General features: G+C 44.3%; 1 protein-coding gene across 2 annotated transcripts in view; it reads left to right on the forward strand.

Moving 5' to 3' along the window:
* Positions 1-6857: 6857 nt before the first annotated feature.
* Positions 6858-13372, forward strand: part of whrna (whirlin a) — a 145628-nt gene continuing 139113 nt past the window's right edge. For both annotated transcript variants that reach the window (XM_056433340.1, XM_056433342.1), the window contains exons 1-2: positions 6858-7376; positions 7486-8448. In XM_056433340.1, coding sequence (XP_056289315.1) covers positions 7696-8448 — 753 coding nt within the window. In that variant the 5' untranslated portion in view covers positions 6858-7376; positions 7486-7695. The remainder of the gene's footprint in view (positions 7377-7485; positions 8449-13372) is intronic.

The raw sequence follows: 13372 nt of genomic DNA on the forward strand, positions 1-13372 counted from the left end.
TCAAAACCCAGAATGAGACCTTTTGTACTCCGAGGTCCTGCTCCGGGTCCGGACCGGGTCAGGACCGGGTCCTCGCGCGCTCCAGGATTACGACTCCGGCGACAATCAATTTGAAATATGTGTTTTATACACATTGAAGGATTTGATTAAAACACAGGATTTACTGCCTCATCCAGACGGTTTAAAATCCCAATATAATCCCAACATGGTTGAAATTGTCGTTGCGTAATTAGATTTAGTTTCCTCCCCTCAGGTCTCTGAACTGGAGCGGCGCCGCGGCGGTGGGCCGGTTCTGAGAGTTTGCCCGAGGTCGAAAAGATGCGCCTCTCTCCCGGTGAATGTGTGTTTTTCGGGGCCTAATTGACCCCGGGGGGGGGGCTCGAGATCCTCTCCCCGAGCAGCAGCTGTCGGCTCGCTTCACTTTGGCTGCAATTCATTCGACTTGTGCGACGCCGCATGGAGCGATGCGGCGCGCGGCGTGTTGCACGCCGTCCACGGCGGAGAGGGTCACGGGGTCGGCTCGGCGCCGGTCTGAGACCCGATGTGAGTTGTTGTCTACACTGTAAAAAATTATTTGAGGTTTTAGTTCATTCAGCTCATTTCACAGTGTTGAGTCGACTTGAAATATCGAGTTCAACTGGGCCCAACTGATCACTGCAGAAGGAAGGAAGGATTGAAAAAAGGATGGAAGGAAAGAAAGAAAGAAGGAAGGAAGGCAAAGGAAGGAAGGAAGAGGAAGAAAGAAAGAAGGAAGGAAGGTTGGAAGGAAGGAAGAGGAAGAAAGGATGGAAGGAAGGATGGAAGGAAAGAATGAAGGAAGGAGAAGGAAAGGAAGGAAGGAAGGATTAAAGGAAAGGGAAGAATGGAGGGAAGAAGGAAGGATGGATGGAATGAAGGAAGGATGGGAAAGGAAGGATGGAATGATGGGAAAGGAAGGAAGCATTTAAGGAAAGAAGGAAGGGAAGGAATGAAAGGGAAAGGATGGAATGAATGAAGGGAAAGGAAGGAAGGATTTAAGGAAAGAAGGAAGTGAAGGGAGGAAAGGTAAGGATGGAAGAAGGAAGGATGGAAAGAAGGATGGAAAAGGAAGGAATTGAAAGGAAGGAAGAAAGGAAGCATTTAAGGAAAGAAGGAATACATATCTATATTACAAAGGTGCTTCAGTGAAGGTGTTTAGATCTGAAGGTCAGAGGTCAGCAGGTCGTCTTTCAGTCTCCATTTAGGAAGAAACTAATGAATGGAATCCTCCCCGGTGTTGCGCACCGTGTGATAAAGTGTGGTGACCTTTGACCTCTGGGGCGGAGCTCCGGAAAAAACACCGGCGTCGCACCTCCACCCGTCACTTCAAAAGAACTCCGCCGACTTGTTTACATTCCGGCTGCTTGAGGGCGCCGCTCCGTCACCGCGACTCAGCAAACGACAACCAGGAGAGCCGCGGAGTCTCAACTCGGCGAAGACGGTGGAGAGACGACGTGAAAGGAAAAATGAAAAGATGAATTATTTTTGCTTTCAGTTGTTTCGGATAAAACATATAATTACATAAACTTTCTAAACTCAGCCTCGGGAATCCCTCGGACAGATCTGTCCACAACACACTGACACAACGACTTCTTCTTCTTCTTAAAGCATACTTCCCACCGTGTCCCTGCGGCGGCGCGCTGTGCCTCGGGGCGGTCGGCGTGACATGAAGAACAATCCGTTGTGCAGCGTGTGTCTCCTCACTTTGTGATTGTGTTTGGCTTTCTCACTGGTTTTCCCCATTGGTGAACTCCTCTTATTACCGCCATCGATCAACTTCACACACACACACACACACACACACACACACACACACACACACACACATACACACACACACACACAGGTGCTCATCCACGCAACATAAAGAAACTAAATGTTTGCCGTGTGAAGGTTTTTTTCTATATCTCTCTCTATATATATATAAATATACATATATATAAATATATATACATATAAATATGTATAATCGCGATTAATCGCGATTAAAAGTTAAAAGTTCATTCTTTTTAAAGACAAAACTTCACACAGAGCTGTGTTTTCAAAGAGGCTCCTACATATACAGTGCCAGCGAGGTATTTAATATCGTGGATGATAAATTGTTTCTTCAGTGAAACATCAGATTAGTAAAAAAAAAAGAAGTATATTGAGACCCCATTGGTCCTGTCATCTTTAACATTGAACAGCAGCAGAACCAGTGGCCTTGGTGACTGACTGACATTCAAATATGTCACGTTAACCCTCTGGAGGCTGGGGGCATTTTATACATTTTACAAAATAAATTAAATTCACCGTTTAAAGTCTTTTGCATGTGACACACCCCCACGTGTTCTACATCAAACATTCCAGAACAATCTCAGCTCTGAAATGAGCCTCATTGTCCTCGCGCTGTGTCCTCTGGTTCTCTGACTGACAGGCTGCTAAATGAGCCTCACCTGTGAGGTGGGAGGTCCTTTGTGATTTACTGAGTGTTCATTGGGTTTTTTCCCCCCCGAAATGTTGACAGACAAACGGATTGACCAATCACGGTGAAGGTTTCGTGTGTCGCGTTCTTTCCGCGCCGCGTCACCCGACACGTCGCCCTCCGTTCCTCTGTGTATCAGAGGGGGAGACGGGAGGAAGGAGAGCAGGAGGAAACCCGACTGATTCATCCACGAGTTAAACTGATTTCTGCTCCTTATTTTCGCGGAGAAATGATTGTTTTAAAAACGGAAACAGTGTCAAACCGTACTGCCGCGGTTTAAAAAAAAAAAAAAAAAAACGTGCGTTAATTGCGTTAAAATATTTTAGTGCGTTAACGCGGCCAAATTAATCGCATAGATTAACGCGTTAACGCTGACAGCCCTAATATTTATATATGTATATATATATATGGTTTTTTGTATACATATATATATATGTATAAATATGTTTATATATATATGTATATATGTATATATATTTTTTGTATACATATATATATATATGTAAATAAAGATATATATATTTATATATGTATATATTTTTTGTATACATATATACATATGTATAAATATGTTTATATATATATATTTATATATATTTTTTTATACATATATATATGTATATATATATGTATACATATCCTAGTATAACTTTGTTGGTATATATATTTATCTTGGGATGTTTTGCTCTTTGTCCATTATTAAAGATAAACCCATTCCGATCTTATTATTGTGTCCAATAGCATCTCAGACCATGAAGTTAGTTAGTTAGTTAATCGTTTTATTTGAAGAGGGACAAAGCACATTAATGAACACTTTAGACAGGTTATGTTTTCAGTGTAAATATGCCAGATTATAGCTTTGAGCTAATTTCCATCCGTAGTCCCTGACGTACAATATATAATAACATGACATTTGTAAAATATTAAATACATGATATGCAAAAAGAGCAAGAGCAGCATACATGAGTATTTACCACATGGCAGTACAATATAGCAGCAGTGACATGTAAAATGCAATACAAGATAAGATAAAAGTGCTACATAAAGTGCAAGAGGAGAATACCCCTATGCTAAAGTGCATTTAGCGGTGATTGCACGTCTGTGTGTTTCTCAACCATTCTTTTAGTTGACCTTTAAAGCTGTTGAGGGTGGCACAATCCCGTATCTGAGTTGGGAGGCTATTCCACAATGAGCTTCCTTTAACGGAGAGGACATTTTGGCCAAAAGTGGTCCGTCTATGGGGGACTTCACAGTCTCCTCTGGTTTCTGACCTGGTGGAGCGTCCAGTGTTTTTTCTGTGGATGAACTCCCCTAAGGGAGGGGGAGCCAGTCCATGTAAACATTTATAAATAAAACCCATACTTTTAAAAGACTTTAAATTGTCAAAACTCAGGAAATGGTGTTTCTCAAGAATAGTACAGTGGTGGTATGAATTAGGCTTTCTGTCAAACACCTTGATAGCCCTCTTGTACAGCTGTTGTATTGGTTTCAGGTTTGTGGCACAGGCAAACGACCAATTTGTAAAACAGTATTCAATGTGAGAAAAGATCATACAGTGGAGGTATGACTTTGCAGCATTGATGGTTAAGAAGGGTATAATTTGTTTAAAATTTTGCAGATTTAATTTTATGGTGTTGGAGATTTTTTTAATATGTTTTTTAAAATTCAAGTTTGAGTCTAGTATGACCCCAAGATACTTGAAGTGGGGGACTAGTTGTAGTTCTGCTCCGTTTAAAAACACATTTGATCCTTCGATTACGACTGGTCGTTTACTGAACATCATGCACACCGTTTTTTTTGCATTTAACTGTAAGCAAATGTTGTTCAGCCAGTGTTGGACCTTGTCCAAAGCATTTGAGAGACACAATGAGATCATTTCAGTATTTTTTCCCTGTACAAAGATGACCGCATCATCGGCATACATTTGTACATTTAACTCAGGACATACATTAGGTAAGTCATTTATGTACAGTGAAAACAGTAATGGTCCAAGAATGGAACCTTGTGGAACCCCTACAGGGTTGACAAGGTATGGGGATTTGGCACCGTTGACCAAAACACTCTGTTTTCTGTTTGATAAATATGACTCTAGCCACTGTATTGAGTCTGCTGAAAAGTTGAAATAAGTCAGCTTTGTCAGGAGCACTTGGTGGTCAACAGTGTCAAAAGCTTTCCTGAGGTCTAGGAATACAGCACCCACATACGGGCTTGTGTCCAACATACATTTAACCTTTTCCACAAAGACACAGTTAGCTGTCTCAGTGGAGTGTTGAGCACGAAAACCAAACTGCATTGGGTGGAGAGGAACAAAACCTTTGTCTAAATGTTTGGTGATTAGTTTTGACACCCATTTCTCAGCTACCTTAGAGACACAGGGGAGGATGCAGATAGGTCTGTAGTTGGACATTATTTCCTTATCCCCAGATTTAAAAATCGGTATTACCGTGGCCATTTTCCAGGATGATGAAAGCGACAGCCTATGGCAGGCTTACGTCCACGGTCTAAATCTGGTGAGTCTTTATGGAGTACAAAAAATAAAAATGCAACATTTTGTTGATGAAATAATGGCTTTTCTTCAACATCGTAAATTAGACGTCTTATTATGTAAGCGTTGGTAGCAATCTGAAGATATCATGTTGGGCTCTGATTAACTGGTGATGAGGGAGCTGCTCCTCTCCTCTGAACCACGTGTGTTGATTCTCATCTCTTATGATTCTCATCTCTTATGATTCTTATCTCTTATGACACCTTCAGGACACGGAGTGCCGGATTCATCTGTGATTTCCGTCAGCTCTGCTTTAACCTCCATCGCTCCTCTGATATTCATTCCTTTTTTAAATTCATTCTTCCAAAAAGACCATTTTTTTATCCGAAGTCGGTCGTTCAATATTCCAAGTGCATCGGCCTCGTGAATTACTTTGACATTAGTACGTCCATCACCCAGCCCCGCCCCTATAGAGTCACAATAACACCTTCATAACACCTCGGTTACATGGTTAATAACGCAGAAGGAAGATTTGGCTGCAGATATGAAGCAAAGTCCCTCGCTTTAGAAACCCGTGCCAAGACCGCACGCCGTTGTTTGTCAATGACCTGGCGACCTGCCAGTCGCCATCTCGCCGTTCTGCACTTGTGATCGATCACTCGGGGAAACGAGTTCGCCTCCACTCGGCTCCTTTTGGCCTGGATCAGGGATTCTAGCAGAAACCACTCCAAGACCTGCAGGCAAATATGGATGTTTGTAGAGAGGAAGAAGGAAATGATGACACACACACACACACATGAGGAGCATTATGTCTTCTGGTGTGAATTGTCATTTATTTCTTCTTTTTATGAGATGCGATTTAATTTCATGGTCCTCACTAAAGTCTGACATTCAGGAGAGACTCCAGGTCACACTGGGACTGAATCTATACCGACAGCCACTAAAACACCTTTGAAATGCATTATGTTTCTTCTTTGTATTCAGGTCACACACACACACACACACACACACACACACACACACACACACACACACACACACACACACACACACACACACACACACACACACACACACACACACACACACACACACACACACACACACACACACACAGTATATTAAAGGCTCTTACAACATGGAAATTAAGCATTTGATAGAAAAATGAATTCATATTTTCTCAGTACAGAGATACATAATGCTACACATTGCAGTACAGAGCAATTATCTTGTCTTTTTTTAATCCATATAAACATTAAAATATAGTTTTTTCTTCTTCTTCTTGCTCAGGCTGGACTGGGACGTGTCCTCTTTAGAAGCGGTGATAATAAAGTCATTTCGTGGTGAAGAGTGACTCAGTGCTGCCCCCTGTGGTCAAGACTCGTTCACGCATTCACAAGCAGACACGTGACGTACCTGAGTGAGCAAGTTGTTCCACCTGTAGAGAAACAACCAGCTGGTCCCACTGTTATGTTTCATTCTTTTGAATTCTTCCTAGAGGCCAGCGTGTAGAAAGACAATAATGTGAGTGTTTATATATTTAAATAATAAATAAAATAAATAAAATAAATAAAATAAATAAAATAAATAAAATAAATAAAATAAATAAAATAAAGTTAGACCCCCTGCCTTATGAATACTATTTCATTTTAAATCAAAACCCCACAAAGCTCACAGTCCCAGAGGGCGCGCGCGCTACTGTAACGTTCAATTACAGTCAGACTGTTCAGTTACTGGTGGCGGAAGTGTGCACGGGGAGCGCGAGCGCACGTTGTCGGTAATGACCAAAGCGACGTATTGGCCTCGCGAGGCATGCGTCACTTCCTGACAAGAGGACGGTCAGGCTGGAGACCCGCCCCCCTCTCCGTCGCTGTAGTAACGGAGACACCAAGCAGGCAGTCGGATAACGGACACCGAACCGAAACCGACGCACACCTCGAGGACGCGTCGCCTCCTCCGCGTAAACGCCGCTGAAGAGCTATTTTGTTGTTGTTTTGGGTTGGGAGCTTGACGTCGTTTTTTGGACCCAGAACCGAGACCCCACCGGGGGGAGGGCGGGATTGTATAACGGACTAGTCGGGACGCCGAGCAGGAGCAAGAACAAAATAACTTTTTTTCTTTTTTAATACCTCCTTCTTGGTCTCGCGCGCGCGCGCGCCAGGGAAAAATGGGACCAAGAACCAACAGAAGCGTCTTAAGTTCTGCGGTTGTGGAGCTCTGCTGACGCGGCGGCTCGGCTCGGCTCGCGGGCTAATGACACGCGGGGCTGAGGTCCTCCTGCGCGGCTCTTCGCTATAAGCTCTCCGACGGAGGGGCGGACGGAGCTGTTGCGCGTCCTCTCCGATCTCAACGCACCGCGCTCGCGAAAGCGAAGTTTGCGCGATCCAACCGCTGAGCGCTAAATCCTGGGTAAGTGTAAATTAATTTGTGTCAACTGTGAAATCGAATTAGTTAGACTTAATTGCCCCCCCCCCCCCCCCCCGCGCTCCGCTCCCCGCCTTTTCATTGCTCTACCCAGCGAATTAGTAATAAGCGGATCATCTGTCGGGAACATGGATCTAACCGGAGTGCTGCGCGTCTTCCGGCGGTCGTGATGCCAAGCGCCGGTCGGATCCCGCTCCGCCGCCGCCGCCTGCTGCTGCCCGCGATGCCCGCTCTCTAACCTCGCATCAGGCGCGGCGCCGCGTCCCTCCTCACCCGCCCGCCCACCCCCTCCGCGCGGGTCAGGATGAGCAGCACGGACCTGGAGCGCATGTCGCTCAGCTCCTCGGCGAACTCGGTGGCGTCCAGCGCGCGGACGCTGTCGGCCAACGTGCGCAAGCTGCACAACGCGCTCAACCTGCTGCTCAACGACTTCGAGAGGGAGCAGTTCATCCACTGCCTCAACGTGTACCACTCCAAGCGCAACGTGTACGACCTGGTGCAGACCCTCAACGTCATCCTCAACGCGCCCAGCAAGCGGCAACTTCTGCCCATGCTGCGGCTGGTCATCCCGCGCTCCGACCAGCTGCTCTTCGAGCAGTATACCTCGGAGGGCCTCTACTTGAAATCGGATTTAGGCGCGACGAGCAACGGCGACGCCGAGCCGCCCCCGGGCGACTTGCCCGGCGCCGGTCCCGCCGCTCCTCCCCCGGGGCGTTTTTCGCCGAGCAAGCCGCCCGAGCACCAGGTGGCGTTGCGCGGCTCGCCGGACAGCTTCAGCACCAGCAGCGACGGGACGGCTCCCCTGGTGCCGCTGCTCGGCAGGAACTTCGTCCACGAGCCGCCGGGCGAGATGCGCCAGGTCACCATGAAGCGGCACAAGAGCAACGAGGGCCTGGGCTTCAGCATCCGGGGCGGCTCGGAGCACGGGGTCGGCATCTACGTGTCCCTGGTGGAGCCCGGCAGCCTGGCGGAGAAAGAGGGTCTCCGGATCGGGGACCAGATCATGAAAGTCAACGACCGAGTGTTCGACAAAGTCACTCACGCCGAAGCAGTGAAGGTGAGTTTGTGAGTTTCTTTTTTTCTGCGCACACGTGCAGCAATTTACGCATGCGCGCATCCATCCTCTCCACAGGGTGCAGGTCATGCAGCGTCATTGACCTGCAGCACGCTGTTCGCACAGACTCTGTCCTTTGTGTGTCTGCATGCGTATTAAGACTCTGGTACAAATATCCTGCTTGAGCTACTTAATACAACTTTTTGCACACATGTATTGCATAGAATAAGCAAAGCGTTTTTTTGGTATGAATTACTTACAGTTTTGTATGTAAATAATCAATTATCCAAGTTAAGTCCACTTAATTTGTGAAGTCCAGTCAACTTGATTAAAAAATGTCAATTCGATGTACATTTACAAGCAAATTCAACTTGATTTAACTTACAAAATGAAGTTAAATCAACTTTAATTTAGAAGCACATGTAAGTTAAATTAACATACAAAATGAAGTTGACTTTACTGGAAAGTCAAGTAACGTAATGCGAACAATTTAGTACACTTTAATTAAAATATATTAGTTAACTTAATCTACACAATTAAGTTAGATTTATAGAAGAATGTGTTACGTACAAAACATCGAGTAATTAATACAGAAAACAGCTTCTTCTACATCATGTTCTGCAGAAAGTTTCCTCGCTTCGGTTGAGCAGATGAAGCCAGACGTGTTACAACATGAACGAGTTTGAACTTTGACCTCTCCGCGTGAAACGAGCAATTCATGGAGGCGGATCGATCTGCTGGAAACGGCTCGGGGCTCTATTAGTTCGCTCTATTAGTTGGCTCTACTTGTTGGCTCTATTTGTTGGCTCTACTTGTGATGCGGCAGCGTTACCGTGACCACTGGACCTCCGGGACTGTAACCGGACACCTTCAAGACAGCTGGTAACCACACCGGTGTGAGTGTGTGTGTGTGAGTGTGTGTGCATGTAAGTGTATGTGTGTGTGTGTAGTGCGCCTGTGTGTGAGTACATGCATGTGTGTGTATGTGTGAGTGTGTGTTTGTGTGTGGTGCGCCTGTGTGTGTGTGTGGTGCGCCTGTGTGAGTGTGTGTGTGTGCGTGTGTGGTGCGTCTGTGTTTGTTTGTTTTCGTGTGTGTGGTGCGCCTGTGTTTGTGTGTGTGTGGTGCGTCTGTGTGTGTGTGTGCGTGTGTGGTGCGCCTGTGTTTGTGTGAGTGTGTGTGTGTGTGTGTGGTGCATCTGTGTGTATGCGTGTGTGGTGCGCCTGTGTTTGTGTGAGTGTGTGTGTGTGTGAGCAGTTGGGCCCCATGTGCTCTGAAGCTGTAGACCTGGCGGCACCACGTTCATCCAGTGTGCTCTTCTTCTTCTTTATTGAATGTGACTGTGTAACACCTGTTGACCAATGAGGGACACAGAGCGTCTGATGTGTGTACGGGAAGGATTGATCAGGACACCTTGTGAGGCCCTTTGGTTTTATGAGCTGTCCGTGGTTCTGAAAACTCATCTCAGCTCTTTCTCCTCTTGCCTCCTTTTTAAAAAGCTCTTTTCTTCACTCGATACTCAAGCCAGGCTTTTCTGATCGATGTTGTATGATTGCACTCTTTCACACCTAATCGCCCGTGTTATATACTCGCGTCACAGGGATTCCAGCCCGGTTTTTAAAAGCGTCTTATTTATTGATTTGACACATCAAAACAATCTGCAGTGAAAGCTCCTTAACTGGATATTACACATACCCTCCTATAGCATACATCCATGCATATGTTTACGTCTTGTTTTAAGCTTTTTAAGTGTTTAAATGTTTATATGAAATCAAACTTTTATTACAGACTCAAGGTCCAGATAGTACAAAACATTTAAAAAAACATACAAAACCAAAAGCAAAACACAAACAAAGAAAAGCGATGTTCTTGGAAATCACAAATACTTCTGAGACCTCGAGGAGAAAAGAAAATAGTTCACCACTCAGATTTTCCCACTTTTTTCAGGCGGTATTGAAGTTTTTTTCCAGTAAAAAAAGAAAGTGAATGACGAATATATCACCTGCACAGAGATATCTGTAAAATCAAAATATAAAACCTGCCGGATATCTATAAGCTGCTTTTTTGGAATAGTGATTGTATGTCTGCCATTTGAAAGATCCTCGATTGGTCCCTCCGACAACCCGGGGCTTATAGAGTGCAGCTTGAATTGAGTCCTCGCTAAACTTCAGCGAGAAGCTGTCCATGTTCTTGTTTTAATATCTCCTCTCGTGTGGGCTTTTTGAGTAATTCACTTCCTGCAGAGGCTTAAACTCCTCTTAACGGGAGTCAATCCCAAACACTGCACCTGCAGGGTTTTAGATGAACATATTGAGATCAAGATTACTCAATTTAAATATTGATTGATTTTCTGTTGCTAATTCCTGCTAATCTTTGCATAGGATTTAAAAATAAGACTTCTTTTTTTCTTTTTTATTATTTTAACATGCAGTATATTACTTTTCTTTGAAAGTTCACAGGCTAAAAAAAGGGGATCCGAAAAACATCTGGTTTCGCCACCAGGGGGCAGGCTTTGAGTTTTTGGGAAGTACTCGTTTATAAAAAGTAAATTTTCTTAATTTAATCCTAAAAGGTGATTGGTCGTCACTTCATCGCGCGGCCCTATCTCGAGGTGCTTTTTCCGTCTCTGGTCTTCTGTTGGCGCGACAACGGCGATGCACGTTGAAAGTGATGATGTCATTGACCTGACTCCATAAATCCCGCCCTCCGGCCCGGAGGTCGCAGCGGAGCCGCTCCGCCTCTCCGTGAACGTGGCGGAGCACGAAGGGCGGAGATCGATTCTCTTCTAACACGTGTCCTCCTTGTATAACACGTGCGTCTCCATCTCTCCGTCGGTGATCCTCATCCCTTGCTCTGCTCCTCCTTCCTCTGTCGGGCCGACCGTAAAGATTATTATGGGATGTCTTAACCAACAGCACTAGTTATGTACTGCTAGCCGCTGCTGCTCGGCCTACACTGCTGTTAGTCGGACAGACAGGCAGACAGACAGATGGACATATAGACAGGCAGACAGACAGATGGACATATAGACAGGCAGACAGACAGACAGACATATAGACAGGCAGACAGACAGACATATAGACAGGAAGACAGACAGATGGACATATAGACAGGAAGAGAGACAGACATATGGACATATAGACAGGAAGACAGACAGACATATGGACATATAGACAGGAAGACAGACAGAGAGGAAGACAGACAGACATATGGACATATAGACAGGAAGACAGACAGACAGATGGACATATAGACAGGAAGACAGACAGACATATGGACATATAGACAGACAGATGGACATATAGACAGGAAGACAGACAGACATATGGACATATATACAGACATATGGACATATAGACAGACAGATGGACATATAGACAGGAAGACAGACAGACATATGGACATATAGACAGACAGACAGATGGACATATAGACAGACAGACAGATGGACATATAGACAGGAAGACAGACAGACAGATGGACATATAGACAGACAGACAGATGGACATATAGACAGACAGACAGATGGACATATAGACAGACAGGCAGACAGATGGACATATAGACAGGCAGACAGACAGATGGACATATAGACAGGAAGGCAGATGGATGGACATATAAAGAGGCAGACAGACAGATGGACATATAGACAGCAGATAGACTTATAGACAGACAGACAGATGGACATATACAGGACTGTCTCAGAAAATTATAATATTGTGATAAAGTTCTTTATTTTCTGTAATGCAATTAAAAAAACAAAAATGTCATGCATTCTGGATTCATTACAAATCAACTGAAATATTGCAAGCCTTTTATTCTTTTAATATTGCTGATTATGGCTTACAGCTTAAGAAAACTCTAAAATCCTATCTCATAAAATTTTAATATTTCCTCAGACCAAGTAAAAAAAAAGATTTATAACAGCTGAGTGTTTGTCAAGGCTCAGGAAACCCTTGCAGGTGTTTCGAGTTAATTAGACAATTCAAGTGATTTGTTTAATACCCTACTAGTATACTTTTTCATGATATTCTAATATTTAGAGATAGGATTTTAGAGTTTTCTTAAGCTGTAAGCCATAATCAGCAATAAATCAGAATAAAAGGCTTGCAATATTTCAGTTGATTTGTAATGAATCCAGAATGCATGACATTTTTGTTTTTTTAATTGTATTACAGAAAATAAAGAACTTCATCACAATATTCTAATTTTCTGAGACAGTCCTGTAGACAGGCAGACAGACAGATGGACATATAGACAGGCAGGCAGGCAGATGGACATATAGACAGACAGGCAGGCAGATGGACATATAGACAGGAAGGCAGATGGATGGACATATAGACAGCAGTTAGACTTATAGACAGACAGACAGATGGACATATAGACTCATGAACAATTGTTATTGTGGTGCGGACACCAGGCTATGATAGTTAATAATATGATGATATAATACCCTGGTTTGAATACAGCATTCAATCTGAGCGCCACATACCTTTTTTAGAAAGGTTTGCCATTTCTCACTGAAGTCACATTCAACTAATGTTTATTACTAACTCTATCCTTCAACTGTACAGCCTTCACAAACTGCCAGCCAAGTCTACAAAATAAATTTTAAAAAAGCTCAGCGACTTCAATCCTCTGGCACATTTTGACAGATGAAATGTCGCCTTTTGACCGAGCGGCTGTCCGGACGCCGCTGACTGAGAACTGAACCCGGACAAAATACCCAAACTTAAATCTTCATCCGTCAGTCGGTTGTGAAAGTGGTCCGATAGCGGCGAACCCCCGAGGAGTTATCGCCTTCACTCTGCTGCTAGCGCTCCGGCTCAGACGTATCGCCGCGCAACTCGATTTTTAAGAAAGCGGAACGTCGAGCAGCTGATGAGTCGGATGTTTTTCTCACAAGTGTAAGTTACAAAGTAAATAAAG

Source organism: Pseudoliparis swirei, chromosome 15 (assembly GCF_029220125.1).
Source record: "Pseudoliparis swirei isolate HS2019 ecotype Mariana Trench chromosome 15, NWPU_hadal_v1, whole genome shotgun sequence".
Classification (NCBI taxonomy): domain Eukaryota; kingdom Metazoa; phylum Chordata; class Actinopteri; order Perciformes; family Liparidae; genus Pseudoliparis; species Pseudoliparis swirei.